This window comes from Pelophylax lessonae, assembly GCF_965119305.1.
Source record: "Pelophylax lessonae genome assembly, chromosome: 3".
NCBI lineage: Eukaryota > Metazoa > Chordata > Amphibia > Anura > Ranidae > Pelophylax > Pelophylax lessonae.
The window spans coordinates 489,415,426-489,435,420 of NC_138770.1; the positions used below are offsets into that span (position 1 = coordinate 489,415,426).

Below are 19,995 nucleotides of genomic sequence, written 5' to 3' on the forward strand. Positions count from 1 at the left end.
CCCCTGACAATTTTTGCTGGGAAGGAAGGAAGTCGGGTCGGGGGCATGGCCACAGCGGCTTCCAACTAACGTAGGCAGAGGCTGCCTCGGAGGGGGGGGGGGGATGTGAGCATGTGCAGTGTTTCTGACTCCTACCACCATGACCACTTCAAATCACTGAAGTGGTCATGGTGGTTAGAGTGTTCCTTTAATATCTCTCAGAAGAAGTAAACCTCCATATACTGATTCCATTTCATTTGATCATCCTCTAGTTCTAGTGTTAAATTAGTGTGGGGGGGGGGGGGGGTGCGGCCGCGCGTGAAGAGCGCGGCGGCATTTTATTAATTATATACCTTAACTATAGTATATATTTTATATGCGGCCCGAGAAAATTTCTCTACACTAAATATGGCCCAGAGAAGCCAAAAGGTTGGACACCCATGCTTTAGGTCATATTTGCAGCCACAAAAGCTGTGCACAAATAGTCCCAGCATATGTACAATGTCATAACAGAAGTATTGCAATTGAAAAAGTTGCCCTAAATTGTTTTGTTTTTTTTTTTTACAGCAAAAAATATATATATTCTTTCATAAATCAGCCAGAACTGATAGCAGCCGGTAAATACATTGTCTAATACATATTGGGTCCATTCACACATCTGTAAAATGGGTCCGCATCCATTCCACAATTTGGCGGAACCTTTACAGACCCATTGTTTTTCATTTCCAGTCTGAAAAATTTGGCATTCACAGAATACAGAAGTACGTGTCGGCCATTCCAGGCCCCAAAAATTAGCCCACATGCGTTTACCTGACAGCTAAGAACGTAGTATTCTGTGGCTGAAGGTACATTAGGCATTCACGGGTAACAGAAGTAAGTGTCGGCCATAAAAGGCACCAAAAAATAGCCCACATGGGTTTACCTGACAGCTAAGAATGTAGTATTCTGTGGCTGAAGGTACATCAGGCATTCACAGGATACAGAAGTACGTGTCGGCCATTCCAGGCCCCAAAAATTAGCCCACATGCTTTTACCTGACAGCTAAGTACGTAGTATTCTATGGCTGAAGGTACATTAGGCATTCACAGGTAACAGAAGTAAGTGTCGGCAATAAAATGCACCAAAAAATAGCCCACATGGGTTTACCTGACAGCTAAGAATGTAGTATTCTGTGGCTGAAGGTACATTAGGCATTCACAGGATACAGAAGTAAGTGTCGCCCATTCCAGGCCCCAAACATTAGCCCACATGGGTTTACCTGACAGTTAAGTACGTAGTATTCTGTGGCTGAAGGTACATTAGGCATTCACACAGTATACAGAAGTAATTGTCGGCCTGTATAGGCTCCAAAAATTAGGTCACATGGCTTGAACTGACAGCAAAGAACGTAGTATATGATGGCTAGAGGTACGGTAGGCGTTCACAGTACACAGAACCATAAGTGTCGGCCTGTAAAGGCTCCAAAAATTAGCTCACATGGTTTGAACTGACAGCAAAGATCGTAGTATATGATGGCTAGAGGTACGGTAGGCATTCACAGTACACAGAACCGTAAGTGTCGGCCTGTATAGGCTCCAAAAATTAGCTCACATGGTTTGAACTGACAGCAAAGAACGTCGTTTTTGATGGCTAGAGGTATGGTAGGCGTTTCACAGAACTGTAAGTGTCGTCCTGTATAGGCTCCAAAACTTAGCTTACATGGTTTGAACTGACAGCAAAGAACGTAGTATTTGGTGGCTGGAGGCACATTAGGCATTCACAGAAAAAAAAATTGTCGGCCCTGAAAGGCCCCTAAAATTTGCCATTCAATGGACATGAAATGCCTTTTATGCCGCTGTATGTAGCGAAGCCAAGGACCAGAAATTGTGGGTGGAGGAATTTCGATGAAACCTGGTCTACTGGTCACATGTGTTGAATTCCTCAGAGATCCATGCCTCATTCATTTTTACGGGGGGCAAGCCAACAGTTCCATTGCAAATTGTGCAAGCTCTGGCCAGAGGTCAAGCCTTCCCACCCAGTAGTCCAGGGGTTCATCACTCCTCAGAGCGTCCACATCGGCCGTTAACCCGATGTAGTCGGACACCTGTCGGTCTAGGCGTTCCCTCATGCTGGATCCGGAGTACAGCTGTCGATGGTTCGGCTGAAAGAAAGATCTCATTCTGAAGTGACCAAGACATCTTCCAACCGCCCTCTTCTTGCAGGGGCTGTTGGATTGCTACCCGCAACTGTCTCTCTGTGACTGGACATTCCTCTGCCAGCGCACGGAAAAGCAGAATGCAGAATTTCCCTCAGCAAGGCCTGGAAGTGCTGCATTCTGACTGCCCTCTGTGATTATGGTAACATTTCTGCCATTTTGTGTTTGTACCGGGGATCTAAGTACGTTGCCACCCAGTACTGGTCCTTGGCCTTTATGTGTTTTATACGGGGGTCCCCCTTAAAACACTGCAGCAAGTAGGCCCCCATTCCCACTAAACTGTTAGCGGTATAGCGGCCTGCTTCCAGCTCATCATCCAGGATAATGTCGTCCTTGTTCTCCTCCCCCAATCCACGGATAACACCAGGGATCCCAGAAAGGTTTAAAGCATGCTCTTCTTGCTCCTCCTCATCCCCCCCAGCACCATCCTCCTCCTCCTCTGACTCCTCTTCAGACTCCTGCTGTTGATTTGTCTCAGGTGGAGTAGCACCCCCTGGGAATTCATCCAATATTGCAACTTCCTGATCTTCGTGCTCCTGCTCCTCGACGGCTTGATCAATGACATGACGCAATGCATGCTCCAGAAAGAAGGCGTAAGGTATGATGTCACTTATGGCGCCCTGGCCGTGACTGACCAGTTTGGTGATCTCATCGAATGGCCGCAGAAGTCTGCATACGTCCCGCATGAACAGCCACTGGTCAGGTGAAAAATACCCAAGCTCCCCACAACCTGTCTTGCTGCTGAGTTCGAACAGGTAGTCATTAACTGCACGTTTCTGCTGGAGCAGCCTATCGAGCATATGCAACGTTGAGTTCCATTGCATCGGGCAGTCACAAATAAGACGCCTGAGGGGCAGGTTGTGTCGCTGCTGAATCTCAGCAAGGCGAGCCATGGCTGTGTAAGATCTTCAGAAATGGCCCAAGATTTTCCTGGCCTGCCGCAAGACGTCCTGGACCCCAGGGTATTTGCCAACGAATCGCTGCACCACCAAGTTAACTTGCCGCTTAACATGGCCATACAGCTCTGGAATGCCCTTTTGCGAGAAGTATTTCCTGGCTGGGACCTTCCATTGTGGTGTTCCAATGGCCACAAATTTACGAAAGGCATCGGAGTCCACCAGTTGATATGGCAGTAGTTGGCGGGCTATCAGTTCCGACAAGCCAGCAGTCAAACGTTGGGCAAGAGGGTTATCCGGCGTCATAATTTTTTTTCAGCTCCAACATTTGGACCACAGAAGCCTGCCTTTTTTGCAGAACAACGTGACGATGGCATCATGGAAGGTGGAGTGGAGGGCAAATGTGAGGAGAGAGGAGAAGCAGAAGGAGAAGAGGCTGGACGGTGAGAGCCTGTAGTGTGGCTTTGTGGGTTCTAACGGTGTTTCTCCCGCTGGGCTCAGTGATGGGAGTTTAGGTGCCTTCTTAAGGCGGTTGTCCCTAGGTGAGTGTTGGGCTTACCGAGACTTATGCGTTGACTGCAAAGGCAGCAGATGGCAACACTGTTGTCATCAACGGACACAATAAAAAAAGCCCACACTGCGGAGCCATGTGCCAGCGTCCTGGGAGCGCCAGATGTGACTGTACATGGTTGATGGCTCGCTCCTGATACAGTTGCAGTCTGCTTTCTACCTCTTGTGCAATGCAAGTTCTGCCTGCCTCTCCTCCCTATCTGCCGGTCCGTCTCTCCCTCTGAACTCCCTTCCTCTTCCTCTCTTGTGGACTCCCACGTGACGTCCATAGACTCGTCATCATCCATGTCATCTTCCCCACCACTAACATTCGAGATCTCGGAGTAGGCAGCAACAGCGGGGACCAACCTCCTTGGGCTGATCTGGGTACTGTCGTCAGACTGCTGAATGGCGGCTGTTGCTACCTCCTCTTCCTAAACCGATTACAACAATGGCTGCGCAACGCAAACCTCTTGTGATGGATCGGAAAATAATTCCAGTGACTCAAGTGGAGGGTATGTGCTGGTGGTGGTGGTGTCTTTTGGGGTGCACACAGCAGAGCGTGAAGAGGGTGCAGATAGAGAGGATGAGGAGGGTGCAGAAGAGGAAGGCTGAGTGACCCACTCAACCAAGTCTGGTGCGTCCTTTGTCATAATTGCACAAGGCTTTTGAAACTTCACAGTTAGGCTCCGGCCTACTGCTCCTGCCCTACCCTTACCACCCCTGTGTACGTCTCTGCCTCTTCCTCTGCCTGTCATGTTTTTTAATTACCCTGTGACAAACGTTTTTAGAGAATCGCAGTATATCTGCAAAAAGGTAGAGAACACCCAGCTTTAATTTGTGGTATTGGGGGGCCACAGGTTTATCACACCAGTTCTACAAATAATTGGCCAGTAACTGTTGTCACTGTGTGTAGCACAGGCAACACAGCAAGAGAGGCCAAATTTTTGCAGGACTAAAATACACTCTTAGAAAAGTATACTGTTAAATATCACCCCGCTTCAATATGTGCTATTGGGGGGCTACTGGTTTATCACACCAGTTGTTGAAAAAATTGGCCAGTGAGTTTGGCGCTGTCTGTATCAGACTTCACACAGCAACAGAGGCAATGTTGTTGCAGGACACAAATACACTTGTAAAAGTATACTCAGATAACACCCCACTTCAATATGTGCTATTGGGGGCCACTGGTCTATCACACCAGTTCTACAAATAATTGGCCAGTAACTGTTGTCACTGTGTGTAGCACAGGCAACACAGCAAGAGAGGCCACATTTTTGCAGGACTAAAATACACTCTTAGAAAAGTATACTGTTAAATAACACCCTGCTTCAATATGTGCTATTGGGGGGCTTCTGGTTTATCACACCAGTTGTTGAAAAAATTGGCCAGTAAGTTTGGCGCCATGTGTATCAGACTTCACACAGCAACAGAGGCAATGTTGTTGCAGGACACAAATACACTTGTACAAGAATACTCAGATAACACCCCAGTGACCCCACTTCAAAATGTACTATTGGGGGGCCACTGGTGTGTCACACCAGTTATACAAATAATTGGCCATGGAGTTTGCCACTGTGTGTAGTGTTGCTGCAGAAACGCTCAGTCTCACCACTACACCTGTCACAATGCTACACAGTGCACAATAATACTACTAATCCACTATAATATGCTTTCTACAAAGTATATTAACCACCACCCCTTTTTAGTGCACTGCACAGCAATACCAAAAAAATTGCAGCCCTTTAAATGACTTTTGTGAACATTGACAAAGCGATTTGTGTGTGACTGCAGCCAATCTCTAACTGCCCCTACAGCAACCACAGGATACCTGCCCCTATAGTAAAGAGACTGTAATAGACCCTAAAACTACATTGGAGCTTTTTAAATGACTTTGGTGGACATTGACAAAGCGATTTGTGTGTGACTGCAGCCGATCTCTAACTGCCCCTACAGCAACCACAGGATACCTGGCCCTATAGTAAAGAGACTGTAATAGACCCTAAAACGACATTGAAGCTTTTTAAATGACTTTGGTGGACATTGACAAAGTGATTTGTGTGTGACTGCAGCTGATCTCTAACTGCCCCTAAAGCAACCACAGGATACCTGCCCCTAAGCTCTAAAGATACTAGACCTATACCGAAATACCAGCCCTCAAAAGGACTTTTGTGGACATTGACAGAGCGATTTGTGACTGCAGCCAATCTCTAACTGCCCCTAAAGCAACCACTGCATACCTGTCCCTAACCTGAAAAGAGACTGTAGAAGGCCTAACCCGAAATACCAGCCCTGAAAAGGGCTTTTGTGGATCTTCACAGCACAATGTGTGTCTAGCAAACTCTCCCTAATGAGCACAGCAGACCTCTCCCTACACTGGCAGAAAGCGGAATGGGAAATGGCCGCCATATCGGGACTATTTATAGGGTAGGGGGACTGTCCATGTGCTGGAATGTTTCAATTGGCTGTCCCGTTCCACCTGACGGCTGTGTCACGGGTCAAAGTTCTCCCCAATGTAAACAAATATGGCCGCCGCGAACAACGCCATGTGTCCGAAAATTTGGCAGGTAGCGAACAAGCAAAATTCGCCGCGATCCGACCGCCGGGCGAACCACAAGGCCATCTCTATGGATGAGCACTGTGATGGCATGGATGAGAACTGTGATGGCACAGATGAGCACTGTTGTTGTATGGATGTGGCATGGATGAGCATAATGATGGTGAATAGGTGAAACCTAGAAGCAGCCTTTTATAATTCACTGTACAGCAGAACTCGGAATGGAAGAGGAAAAAGCAGCACACGGAGCCACTCTGTTGTGCTGCACTGTTCATATGCTAAAAAAGTACATGCTACTAGCATGGTTTCCTCTGTAATGACATTTTGTACACTGCTGGTGTACAGAACTGTCTTTTCCTGCTCATGTAAGAGTGTACTGTTATTCTCATCAGTTTTTCCCCATATTACAATACTGAAACTGCTTATCCTACTCAGCACATGACATTCTTAATATAAACTTGTTGCTATAGGTACATATCAGTCAAAGATATATCCATTGCATTTTAATTGCTCACTGCTGAATTGCCTTATTGTTAAACCTTGCATTTTTTACATGGTGCCCCACTTGATAAGACCTAATATGTGCTGGTATTCTTATATTTTAAATACTTCTAACTCTAAGCCTACAAAATTTTAGCCTAGTGGGTTCCATGGTCCCAAGAACATTAATTTCTTTGAGCAAAATGCAGCCTCACTACACCACTACACACTAGCATGAAAGGGTAGTTGTGCAGAGCATAACTGTGTGGCAGAAATCTGCAGTCCTATGCAGAAGATGATGGAGAAACATGCCCTATCATTCAGTATGGGGTTATGTAAATACTAATTTAAAGATAAAATGAGCAGAACTTCTAACTTAATAAAAGTCCCATTGTATCTATAAGATGTGCAGTTTGTGTGCTTTAACCAGTCACAGACTCTGGACGTACTAGACACTCCCAAAAACATATCATCAGTGTACACAGGACGTGTCTAGTATGTCCAGTCATTCTGCTCTGCTGCCGGGATTTCTCCTCTCCCAGTACAATGCAATTAAGCTGTGATTAATCACTGATGCATTGCAGAGTACACAGGGAAGGTTGGCAGCAGGAGCTGTCAAAAAAAAAAAAGCAGTCTGGCAAGGTTTATTAACAACTTTGCTCAGACTGAAATACAGAAAGTTACTTTGGAACATTGTAACTTTCTGTTTATTCATTTACAGATCAAAGGGATGAGCTTTGATCTGTAAATGAAGAGATTTAAAGCAACCTTGACAAGTAAAACATTTTTATTTATTTTTTTTTCTAATTAAATGTTCCTCTGCTGAACCCCTGTTAACCCCTTAGGTTACTCTAATCAGTACTAATTAACACTGCAATTTCCTCCATAGAATTGTAGTTTTCTTAGTGATTTTTTTCTTCTATTTTATTAACCAATATGTTTTTTTTTCTGTTTTTTTGCTTTATTCATTAATATTTTTACACCTTTTACATATATTTACACATATCACACTGACAAAAGTGCAAAATTTAAAAAAACTACTTTACTTCATTTGTAATTAACTTTGCAATGCATTGTACCAAAATCATAATTTTAGTGTAGTTTTAAAAAAGACAATTTACAGAATAAAATGCACACTTTTTTATGTGTAGTAACACTATTTATGTTTAAACACTGCTCAAAAAAAAATGCCTTTTGTTTAGTTTTTTTTACGTTTAAGTGTCTAAGAATTGTGAAAAAAAAGAGTTGCAGGACAATATTAACAAAAAGAAAGCCTTGTTTGTCCTTAAAACAATGTATGTATTATGTTATATTGAATAATGACAAAATTATCACCGGATAAGTAGGGTCATAGTAGAAATGTGAAAATTGCTCTAGTCCATTAGGGGTAAAAAGGTGTGCAAGCCAAAGTGGTTAACTTGCTGCTTACAGTTGTGTTTTGATAGCCACATGGAAATCAGATTGTGTTTATTAGAATTGGCCTATTAGTGAAAATAGTAAGTACCTGTCATTAGAAAAAGCAGTCCAGCCACGTGTTGTGTAAGACTCTCTTCCCAGAAGAAGCTGACTGCAGCAACTATGCATCCACAAAGGAGTACTGCTGCAGCCATGCCCAAGAATCCAGCAGTAATTCTTCTTAAATCTGTACCAGAAAGTGCAAAAAAAGAAAGGAGAATTAGCCTCTTCTCTTTGGTAGAGTAATGCATTGGGTTTGGTAAGAGTTCAGATTTTCTATTACATGTATTTCCTTACGAAAATGAAAGGATAAGTTCACCATTTGGCAAAAAATAATAAATGCAGATTTTTTTGCAGGTAAAAAAAATGTGCATTTATTTATTTTTGTTGTAGGAGCCTGTAAAGCGTTGCAGCAGTGATCAGCAGATCGCTGATGCATGTAGGACTTCTGCTGACCTGTCCGTGTATCTGCTTGCTCGTATCTCGTACCGGCAAGCAGATACTTAGCAACAGGAAGAATCAATAAACAATGCTCACAGCGCCGTGGTAGTTCACTGAAAACTACAAGCCAACAGCAGTTAAGACTGTCGGGATTTGTAGTTTTCCATTCACAGAACACTGAATGAGTGATGCAGCCAGGCAGGCAAGATTCTCCTGCTAGCTGTTAAAGTGGGGGAGGGAGCAGGGGAAGTTCTTTCCTAACATGTTACAAGTTGCACCCTGAATATGAGTGTAACATGTTATGAAATGTGAACTTTAACAAACTAACCAATTTAGTTCATTTCAACTAAATGGAAACCAAAGGGGGCAATTTTTGTGCTTGGCTGTTCCCTTTAGGCTACATTCCCACCAATGAGGGCGGTGCAAATTGTAGTGGCAGGAATGGGCCCTGTTCACTAAAATGACAGGTCTCTGTGTGCATCCAGCAGCAATCACCGCAGGTAATCGTTGGCTGTGTGGAGAGCCGCAGATATAGTCAGCTGCCGGCCACCTGTCATTATAGTGAACCGAGCAGGCGGCTGCACCTGGCCACTCTCATTCGTAGCTGTACACAGAAGATTACTGCTGCTATGCACCGGCCCTAATCGCCAGTGTGAATGTAGCTTTATCATACAAGCTAGATTACATTTTTCAAATTAGCCAAATGTGCACTTTCGCACTTCATTAACATAGATATTAAAGTGTATGTTACACCAACATTTCATATTTCTGATAGGTCTGTTATTCCATGTACTTGTATGAAAAAGTATCCTACCCTCTAAGAATTGCCTCATTTGTGTGAAATCCCTGCCCACTGACCACTTTAGGTATGGTAGCATGTCCATCCCAGTGTGGTCAGTTTTCTGGCTGTGCTGGGAGCACAACCTACCTGGACTCCTGTGGTCAGACTTCTGCTGACACGCTCCCTTGCACATTTAATCACTAGGAAGATCAGTGTACAGCTGTTTCACTGCCTCCTGCTGACACGCACCCCCTTCAGTCTCGACCCCGCCTCTCCAAGCCCTTTATGCAGCTGAAAACAGAGGTCATGCCATCATTTATAGAAAAAGATAAAAAGGGTATTGTTTTTTTATATTTTTACGGTATTTACAATTGTTTTGCCTTGCATTTAAATTTTAAACTGGGTTGTTTTACAAGGTAAGGATTTACATATAGTATACTTTAAATATACTGTCTTGGCAGCGGCGTAACTACAGGGGTTACAGGGGTTGCAATTGCAACTAGGCCCTATGCTCCAGGGGAATCCAGAAAGTGTAATTCTCATCCAGGATATTGCCCTGGGTTACCGGAATGGTTGCTAATGACAACGACCAAAGAAAATTTCTGAAAGTGTAATTTTTTCTCTCAAGAAATGTGTTCTAATGCTCAAGTGGAGTGTGAGGCCTGCTCTACAGGAGATAGGGAGAGTGGGATGAAGAATCGAATTCACAGTGATGGTTGGCAATGGCAACGGAAGAACCTTTGTCGGGACTGTAAATTGTCTGTTCAAGTAATGTGCTGGAGAGCAGGAGAGTTGCATCTTACTATAAAAATGGACTGTGCCTGCTTAACAGTAGATGGAGAAAGTGTGGACGGAGAAAATGGCAGCCCAGGGCATGTGGATTGGTGTGCCGGGGGCCACGTGTGTGCCAGAGCTATGCAGGAAAACGTTGACATCCAATGACTGCAGGACATTATTCCAAAGTAGTGGCAAAGAGGATGCTGTAAAGAAAATTGTTGACCGTGCAGCTAATGACAGCAGGACATTTTTCCAAGACAGTATGGCGAATCTTGCCTGTACAAGTCTATGAAGAGAGATGTCGGCCGTGCATCTGACAGCAGGACAATTCTAAATAGCAAAGAGAGTCAGCTGGCCTGGAGACATGGAGGTGCAGCTGGAGCCCTGGTGCAGACAAGGATGGTGGATGCATGCAGATTAAAGAGCACGATTCGTCTTACAGTGACTTTCATGCTAGCTGAGCTGAGATGGAGCGGCATTGAAAAGGTTATTGTACCGCATGGAAAGCGCGCGCTGAAGAAATCTGCCTAGCAGGAGGAGCCCCCGCCAATCCAGAGTCGTGGGCAGAGACACTGCCTACACAAAGCCAATCCGGAAAGAGGAAGGGAGTCCATAATATACTTCCACTTTCGGGTGGGGCTGAGAGGGAGACACGTGTGCAGAGGAGCAAGATGGCGAGTACCGGAGTGAGCCAGAGCGCAGAGGCTATCCCACGTGTTGGCGGAGATCTTGCGGAGCAGACTGGAAAGCCGACATCGACCCTGTGGGATACAGGGGTGTGATTAGTACCCAACGGAGGACTGGCGTGTGCACCAGAGGAGGCATGGAGCACTTGGGCCTGGTATGTAGTCAGTGTCTGAGTGTTACCATGTGGATGCAAGCTTGGGGCCAGTGCACTGTGGCAATCTGCTGCTGTGGGCAGAGAGGAGTGGAGGTCAGCCCAGAAGACTGAGTGTGACATGGGAGACCGGGGTCACTCATGCTCTGTTGGCTGCGGAGTCGGGACCCTTTGTGGGCAGAGGAAGAGGAGTCCTTAGAGTGCTAGCGGAACTGGGCTCTATGCAATCTGCCGGTGATATAGTGTGTAAAGTGAGGGAAACCTGAACTTCCGAGTCTGTGTGTATGCAGGTAGTGCGAGCCGGGGAGTGGCCACCTGATGTACAGAAAGCTGCAGTGGCAGGGACACAGTCTGCTCAAATCAAGGCAGAGGGGAATAGATGGCCTGGGGTGACCAAGGCTGTGAGTGTGAGCAGCGAGGAAGAGGCCGGGGTCATTGATTTCCCAGTTTCCAGCATCTGTATGGATCCTTCGAGGAGGGATTGGTTGTGTGGAAATCAGAAGAGACTGAATGGGACTGGAGGTCAGATGACTGGAGCAGTTCAGCCAGTCCAAATGTACCTGATAAGGAGACTAGGGATTTTGTGATTTTGTGGTGCATGGGCAGTGCACCAGGAATCTGGGGTTCTGTGAGGCCTACGCTAACTTGGTCCCAGACCTATCCCTACCTCAAAACTATGCCCGGGCTCAGGATCAAAATGAGGCCTATGCCTCCCTCATCAATGAGGAGGAGACCCTATATTCCCCATCTGGGAGAGGTAACACGAAGACCCTCCCCAGATTCTCCAGGATGCAAAGATGGATACAGCGGAAGGTGGCCTTAGAGTATGGGTATGACTATCCCTATGCTCCATGAGAAGTCATGCTGGAAATAGAGGCCAAAAGAGAAGCTTGGTGTGATGAGGCTGTATGGGACTTTTTCTTTGTTCCCAAACCCCACCGCAATCAGTCCAAGCTGGAGTTATGGAAAGACCTTTCTGTTGGTGAAGGCACATTGCAATCATGGGAGGGCTATCTATATAGACTGGGTAGAAGTCCGCGGCCCAGGTGGATCTGGCCAGGCTTGGTCAATCCGAGTGCAGGATAAAGAGGGGAAAGTTGTGCGAATTCCCCATCCGGACTATTATTGTTGAAAACAGACTGCTGAATCTCATTAAGGCTGGCTAGCCTGAGTTGGTAAGCTGTAAACTGTCCAGAAAACATTCAAGTTCAACTGTTGCTAGGGCTCAAGCCCTAATTCCATTACCCCTTCCCCTTATACCCTTGCAAAAGGGGTTGAGGGACCTACAAAACACCACTTCTAAGTGGGTTAACCTAAGAGGGCCGACCCTCTAAACAAGGAGAGACTCTAGGATAGACTGAGTTGTGCTATTAAGAAGATCCTTTGGGCCATCAGGCCAGGATCAGGTGTCATAAGCAAGTTAAAAGAGCACTCTGCGGACTGGTTTGGGCCAACGGACCGAAGATGGAACTATTTAAGTTGCCACCCAAAAAAAAATAGTGGGTAGCACCCTGAAGTTTTGAAAAGTTTTGAACCCTGAATGGACCTCTGAAGAAATCATTGCTTCCCGCAGGTCAGACAGGTTGCTCGGGCTCCAGCAAATGAACTCCTTTCAGAAAAGAAACTGGTCACACAGTGCTGCTGCAGAGAGGACGCTGCAGGTGCTGGTCTTTGGACATCATATGTCTCCTTGACCTCGGGGGCATGACCTGAGTAGATAGCCAGTGATAGGGTTAGTGTCACCTTGAAGGAGTGATACAACATCATGTCAAGACTGGCAGATGGAAGAAAGTGCTGGATCCCTTAGTTAGGGACATTGAGTGAGAAGGTCGCCTCTGCGGGGAGGGCCTTCTCACTGTCATCGGTTAGTCACAGTGTTATTTGAGTATGTACTGTACTTTTGCACAAGTGCCTAACTTGTCTTCTTTTTCACAGGTTGCCAAGGGCCCGTGTAGTAATTATTAGCCAGGATGTTATGTTACCCACCAAAACAGAGTTTTGTTTGGTGGGGGGTGCATTCTGGTAATGCACCTGATCTCTATATATATTGTACAGCAGATATATATATATATATATATATACACAGTATCTCACAAACGTAAGTACACCCCTCACATTTTTGTAAATATTTTATTATATTTTTTTAATGTGACAACACTAAGGAAATAACACTTTGCTACAATGTAATGTAATGAGTGTACAGCTTGTATAACAGTGTAAATTTGCTGTCCCCTCAAAATAACTCAACACACAGCCCTTAATGTCTAAACCACTGGCAGCAAAAGTGAGTACACCCCTAAGTGAAAATGTTAAATTTGGTGTTATTGCTCTCACGCTCTCATACTGGTCACTGGAAGTTCAACATGGCACCTCATGGCAAAGAACTCTCTGAGGATCTGAAAAAAAAAGAAATATTGTTCTACATAAAGATGGCCTAGGCTATAAGAAGATTGCCAAGACACTGAAACTGAGCTGCAGCACGGTGGCCAAGACCATACAGCAGTTTAACAGGACAGGTTCCACTCAGAACAGGCCTCACCATGGTTGAGTGCACACGCTCAGCGTCCTATCCAGAGGTTGTCTTTGGGAAATAAACGTATGAGTGCTGCCAGCATTGGTGCAGAATTTGAAGGGGTGGGGAGTCAGTGCTCAGACCATACGCCACACACTGCATCAAATTGGTCTGCATGGCTGTTGTCCCAGAAGGAAGCCTTTTCTAGAGGCGATGCACAAGAAATGATTCCCTCCCTTCCGAGACTGGGCCGCAGGGCAGTATTCCAACCTAACGACCCCAAACACTCTTCCAAGATGACCACTGCCTTACTAAAGAACCTGAGGGTAAAGGTGATGGACTGGCCAAGCATGTCTCCAGACCTAAACCCTATTGAGCATCTGTGGGGCATCCTCAAATGGAAGGTGGAGGAGCGCAAGGTCTTTACATCCACCAGCTCTATGATGTCATCATGGAGGAGTGGAAGAGGGTTTCAGTGGCAAGCTGTGAAGCTCTGGTGATCTTCATGCCCAAGAGGGTTAAGGCAGTGCTGGAAAATAATGGTGGCCACCCAAAATATATTGACACTTTGGGCCCAATTTGGACATTTTAACTTAGGGGTGTAGTCACTTTTGTTGCCAGTGGTTTAGACATTAATGGCTGTGTGTTGAGTTATTTTGAGGGGACAGCGAATTTACACTGTTATACAAGCTGTACACTCACTACTTTACATTGTAGTAAAGTGTAATTTCTTCAGTGTTGTCACATGAAAAGATTTAACCACTTAAGCCCCGGAAGATTTTACCCCCTTCCTGACCAGGGCCTATTTTGCGATTCGGCACTGTATGAGTTTAACGGACAACTGCGCGGTCGTGCGACGCTGTACCCAAACGAATTTGAAGTCCTTTTTTTCCCACAAACAGAGCTTTCTTTTGGTGGTATTTTATCACCTGTGCAATTTTTTGATCATGCGCTATAAACAAAAAAAAATAGCGACAATTTTGCAAAAATAACAATATTTTTCACATTTTTTTATATGAAATTCCCCCCCCCCCCAAAAAAATGTAAAAAGCTAAATTTTTTAACATTTAAGGCCAATTTGTTTTCTGCTACATATGTTTGGTAAAAAAAATCGCAAAAAACGTACTTTGTTTGGTTTGCGCAAAAGTTATTGCGTTTACTAAGGGAAAGATTTTTGTCATTTTTATTGTTTTTTTTAAAACAAGTAATGGCGGCGATCTGCGTTTTTTTTTTTTTGCGGGACTGCGACATTGCGGCGGACAGATCGGACCCTCGACTGACATTTTTGACACTTTTGGGGGTACCAGTGACATTACTACAGTAATCAGTGCTATACATATGCACTGTTACTGTAAAAATGACACTGGGAGGGAAGGGGTTAACTTTATTGGAGATGGAGGGGTTAAGTGTGTCCCTAGGGGCGTGTTTCTAAATGTGATTGGATGTGGCTGTGTGTGTAACAGCAGAGATCAACGGTCCTACATAGCAGGACCTTATGATCTGTGCTTTTACACAGGGGAGAATGACAGGCGGCTGTGTTTTTCCCTCTCCACCCGACGATCGCGAGTGACCGGCGGACATCGGGTCCACCGGTCACACGCGAGGGCTGCTTAGGGAACGTGCGGGGGCGGGAGCTTTGCCTGGGAGGGGCTGACCGCCGCCGTATATAGTCGGTCGGCGGTCGGCAAGTGGTTAATAAAACATTTACAAAAATGTGAGGGGTGTACTCACTTTTGTGAGATACTGTATATCATTCAGTTCCTCCAAAACCTGTTTGGTATCCTTTAGGTTTGTGGGAGTCTGCATTACTAAGGACTGAAGAAAAAAATCAATGTATTCACCTACTCTCCATGTAAGTGAATAAATCCCACTGATAATGTGTCTCCCCGGTGGATCAAATGGGTCTTTGTGCATCTTCGAAAGAAAGTATATGATCTGGATTTTTGGGGCCTTCGGAACTAAATAATCTCTTTCCTTTTTGACCAGGATGTTGTGTCATAACCTTCCTTAACTAATTGAGTTAAGATCTGTTTGTATTTGTGTCTGATCGCCTGACAGTCGGGTGTAAGTTGTATCTTCCAAAATGCTCTGTAACTTATTAATATAAAATATTTTGTCCATTAGGACAGTGCCAACACGTTTATCTGCAGGTCTAATGACGAAATCATGTCTATCTAATAATTTTTTGACGCCTATATGGTCCTCGTCCAAATTCCTAGATTTTCTAACCTGTCATTTTTCCAAATCCTGTATAACCACATCTTTGAATACATTAATATGATGGTTACTAGTGTAGCTCTTCCCCCTTGAGGGTGGCTGGATTTCTCACCTTTTCGGGTCTCCTGGGTTACCGATAGCAACTGCATGCAGAATCTTAACACTTTACTTTCTGGCTTAGTCAATGAACAGTCTAGGGGTTGTTGTTTTTGTTGTTTTATTTTAGATGGGGATTGGAGAAGGGATGAGTGGAATATTCCAACACTTAAACTATTCACAATGCTGAGGACTTCTATCTGAGAATGCGGCAAGGCCGCAGCTTCATCCTGCCACTAGATAAATCTGAAGTAATGTTCCTTAGCACTTACCTTCAGGGCACTAGCCTAGCACCCCCTTTCTATCCACCAGCTGACACCCATCCTCTGACTACTCCACTCCAGAGTGGCCCCCTTCCTGGTCAGGCCCCCAGACATGATCCCCTGTATTCACGACACTGCCCTCCAGGTTATCTAGTGTCTCAACCCCTCTGTCAGCTCTTCTGGACCTCTGGGCCTGTGACCATACACCAACCACTGCAGAAGAGGAGGCATCCGTCACCCTCCTACTCTGCTCACCAGCCAAAAGACCCCGAGCACACGCACTCCTGGCCTTCCATACTACACCCCACAATGCACCGAGACAGCAGTCTGGGCCCATCACTGGGGCTGCATAAGGTTTGAAATGTATTGTGTCCCACCTTAGGGACATATTTCAAACCTTTGTTTAAAACAACCTCCTCCAAGCTCAATTGTATCGAGCTGAGATTAAAAATGCCTGTCGAGGATGTTAATTTCGCCTTCTTTTGTTTTCTATTTGTTCTGCGTCCTCCTCTTCTACCCCTCTTATGTCTATGCTTCTTTTCCGATTGTGTTCTAACCCTAAAAGACGTTTCATGTTCATGTTTTTGGGTTTATGTGTAATTTGCACTATTTTGCTAGCAGCTCCATATTTATTAATTTTTTTCAGAGCGCTGACATTTCTTTTTACACAATTTGCACTTACTATTATACACGTGTCCAGCAGCTCTTTTAGTCCTTGACATGGATGTGTTTGAAGCCAGAATTAATCGTAAGAATAATACAGATGATGTCTTTATAGAAGACAAGGACTATGATGAGGTTCATGGTTAGGGTTGAGCTAACCCGGACTGTATTGTTCATGTTTGTACCGGACTTTTGGGTATTCGGTACCCGGACCTGGACATTTCACTGTATGTTCGGGTACTGTCCGTTGTTCGGTAACGTTATTTTAATGTTTTGGCGCGGTTTTAATGGCGCGCTTTCCACAAGTGCAAGGCAGCCAATCAGCAAGCGTTTAACTAGTGTGCCCTTGAAGCCATCACAGCCATGTCTACTAATGGCATGGCTGTGATAGGCCAGTGCAGCATGTGACCCAGACTCTATATAAGCTGGAGTCGCACAGCGCCACGCGTCACTCTGCTATAACTACTGTAAGGAGAGGTTCCTGACTGCTGCTGCTGAGGGAGAGATAGGAGTTTACTATAGGGCGAGGCTGGAGAGATTGCTTGTAGGGAAAGCATAGGAGGAACAATCTGCTTTATCATACAGTGATCTACATTGATTTGATTTTGTGGAGTGCAGTGAACAATGTTTTTGCCCGGAGCCGGGAGAGATAGGAGTTTACTGTAGGGCCAGGCTGGAGAGATTACTTGTAGGGAAAGCCTAGATAGGAACAATCTGCTTTAATCAGACAGCCATCTACATTGATTGTATTGTGTGGGGGTGCAGTGAACAATCTTTATGCCCTGACCTGAGCCAAGTGAGGAGGAGAAGGGAGAAACAAAAAAATTGTATCAGTCTGTTAGGCGTGCGGTGCTGCACATTTCATGCAACCTCAGTGCATGTGTGTGTGCTTAATCTGCATTTAAAAAAGAAAAAACATTTTTTTCCTTCATATTTAACTTTAAAGACTGTATGTCAGACAGACATTGCTTTTCTAACCTGCTCTTCAAAAAGCACCAATGTGAGGGGAAAATAATTCTTTTACAGTATTTAGGGTAAAAAAAATATTTTTCAGTTTTTCATTCATACATTACAGTGCGATGCACCCATTGCATACTGTTGTATTGTGCCTTGCAATAAAAAAAAAAAAACTATTTAGGGGACAAAAGAGTTTATTGCTGCCCTGTCCGCCTATGTTACAGTGAGATACACCCATTGCATACTGTTGTATTGCGCCTTGCAATAAAAAAAAAAACATTTAGGGGCAAAAAAATTTGATTGCGGCCCTGTCTGCATATGTTAGTGAGATACACCCATTGCAAACTGTTGTATTGCGCCTTGCAATAAAAAAAACTATTTAGGGGACAAAAGAGTTTATTGCTGCCCTGGCCGCATATGTTACAGTGAGATACACCCATTGCATACTGTTGTATTGCGCCTTGCAATAAAAAAAACTATTTGGGGGACAAAAAAAGTTGATTGCGGTCCTGTCTGCATATGTGACAGTGAGGTACACCCATTGCATACTGTTGAATTGCGCCTTGCAATAAAAAAAAACTATTTAGGGGACAAAAAAGTTGATTGCGGTCCTGTCTGCATATGTTACAGTGAGATACACCCATTGCATACTGTTGAATTGCGCCTTCCAATAAAAAAAAAAAAAACTATTTAGGGGACAAAAAAGTTGATTGCGGCCCTGTCTGCATATGTTACAGTGAGATACACCCATTGCATACTGTTGTATTGCGCCGTGCAATAAAAAAAAACATTTAGGGGCAAAAAAAGTTGATTGCGGCCCTGTCCGCGTATGTTACAGTGAGATACACCCATTGCATACTGTTGAATTGCGCATTGCAATAAAAAAACAATTTAGGGGACAGAAAGATATTAAATTGCGGCTTAGTCTGTAGCTGTACGTGTGAGATACACTCGTTGGATACTGTTGTTCTAGTCCGCTATTCAATAAACAGCACACAGGTCTCGCATGGAGGCCCAGTTACTGGTGGTGAAGTGGTGCTGTTCCGCAGAGCGACTCGTGCGTGCGTGCTGCAGCTCAAACTCCATTATGGCCTGCTGCTGCTCGCACAGTCTTGCCAGCATGTGCAAGGTGGAATTCCACCTTTTGGGCACGTCACATATGAGGCAGTGAGCGGGAAGGCTGAAGTTACGCTGCAGCGCTGACAGGCGAGCAGCAGCAGGGTGAGAACGCCGAAAGTGAACACAGACGGCCCGCACTTTCTGCAGCAGCTCTGACATATCGGGGTAATTTCTAAGGAACCTCTGCACCACCAAATTCAGCACATGCGCCAGGCAAGGGATGTGTGTCAAACCGGCTAGGCCCAGAGCGGTAGAGGATGAGGAAGCGGAGTAGGAGGAGTTAGGAACAGGAGGCAAACTGAAGCGCACTGCAATCCTCAGTGGTGGAAGGACATGCGCCAAACTGCCATGCGCCTCAGGCTTAGCCACCACTGCATTTACCCAGTGTGCTGTTAGGGAGATATAACGTCCCTGACCGTGCTTACTGGTCCACGTATCTGTAGTTAGGTGGACCTTGCCACAGATGGCGTTGCGCAGTGCACACCTGATTTTGTCACCCACTTGGTTTTGCAGGGAAGGGATGGCTTGCCTGGAAAAGTAGTGGCGGCTGGGCACGACGTACTGTGGGACAGCCACCGCCATAAGGCTTTTAAAACTCTGCGTCTCCAGCAGACGGAATGACAGCATTTCAAAGGCCAGGAATTTTGAAATGCTGGCATTCAGGGCCAGGGATCGCGGGTGGGTAGGGGGGTACTTCCTCTTTTGCTCCAGTGCTTGGGAGATAGAAAGCTGAACGCTTCCATGGGACATTGTGGAGATGGTTGTTGGTGACCCATGTGGTGGTGTTGCTGGCAGATCCTCTGTTTGCGGGGTGGCAGGTGCCACTGTCACTACAGAGGTGGATGAAGAGGCCGAGACTGCAGCAGAAGAGGAAGCAGGAGGAGCCAGAGACCTTTCTTGGTTTTTGCAGGTTGTGCTCAGGTTGAGAAGGGTTATGCCTCGCTTCAGGCTCTGATTGCACAGCGTGCAAACCACTTATGTCCTGTCATCAGCCCATTGTCTGAAGAACTGCCACGCTAGGGAACTCCTGTGAGCTGGCTTTGGTGTGCTCGGTCCCTTGCTGCGTTGGACAGTAGCAGGCGTAGTGTCTAGGGCACGGCTGCTCCGCTTTTGCACCCTGCTCCCTCTTCTGCTGTGCTGGTGGCTCTGTGCGACCACCGCCTCTTCCTCCAAACTACTCAGGTCACCTGCATGATGTTCATTCCATGTGGGGTCGAGGAC

The 19,995-nt window shown here is 45.5% G+C and overlaps 1 protein-coding gene across 1 annotated transcript in view; it reads right to left on the bottom strand.

Annotated features, from left to right (window-relative positions):
- Nucleotides 1-19,995, bottom strand: part of TMEM178A (transmembrane protein 178A) — a 378,233-nt gene that overhangs the window by 22,492 nt on the left and 335,746 nt on the right. Inside the window, exon 3 of the mRNA XM_082248929.1 lies at nucleotides 8,160-8,297. Coding sequence (XP_082105055.1) covers nucleotides 8,160-8,297 — 138 coding nt within the window. The remainder of the gene's footprint in view (nucleotides 1-8,159; nucleotides 8,298-19,995) is intronic.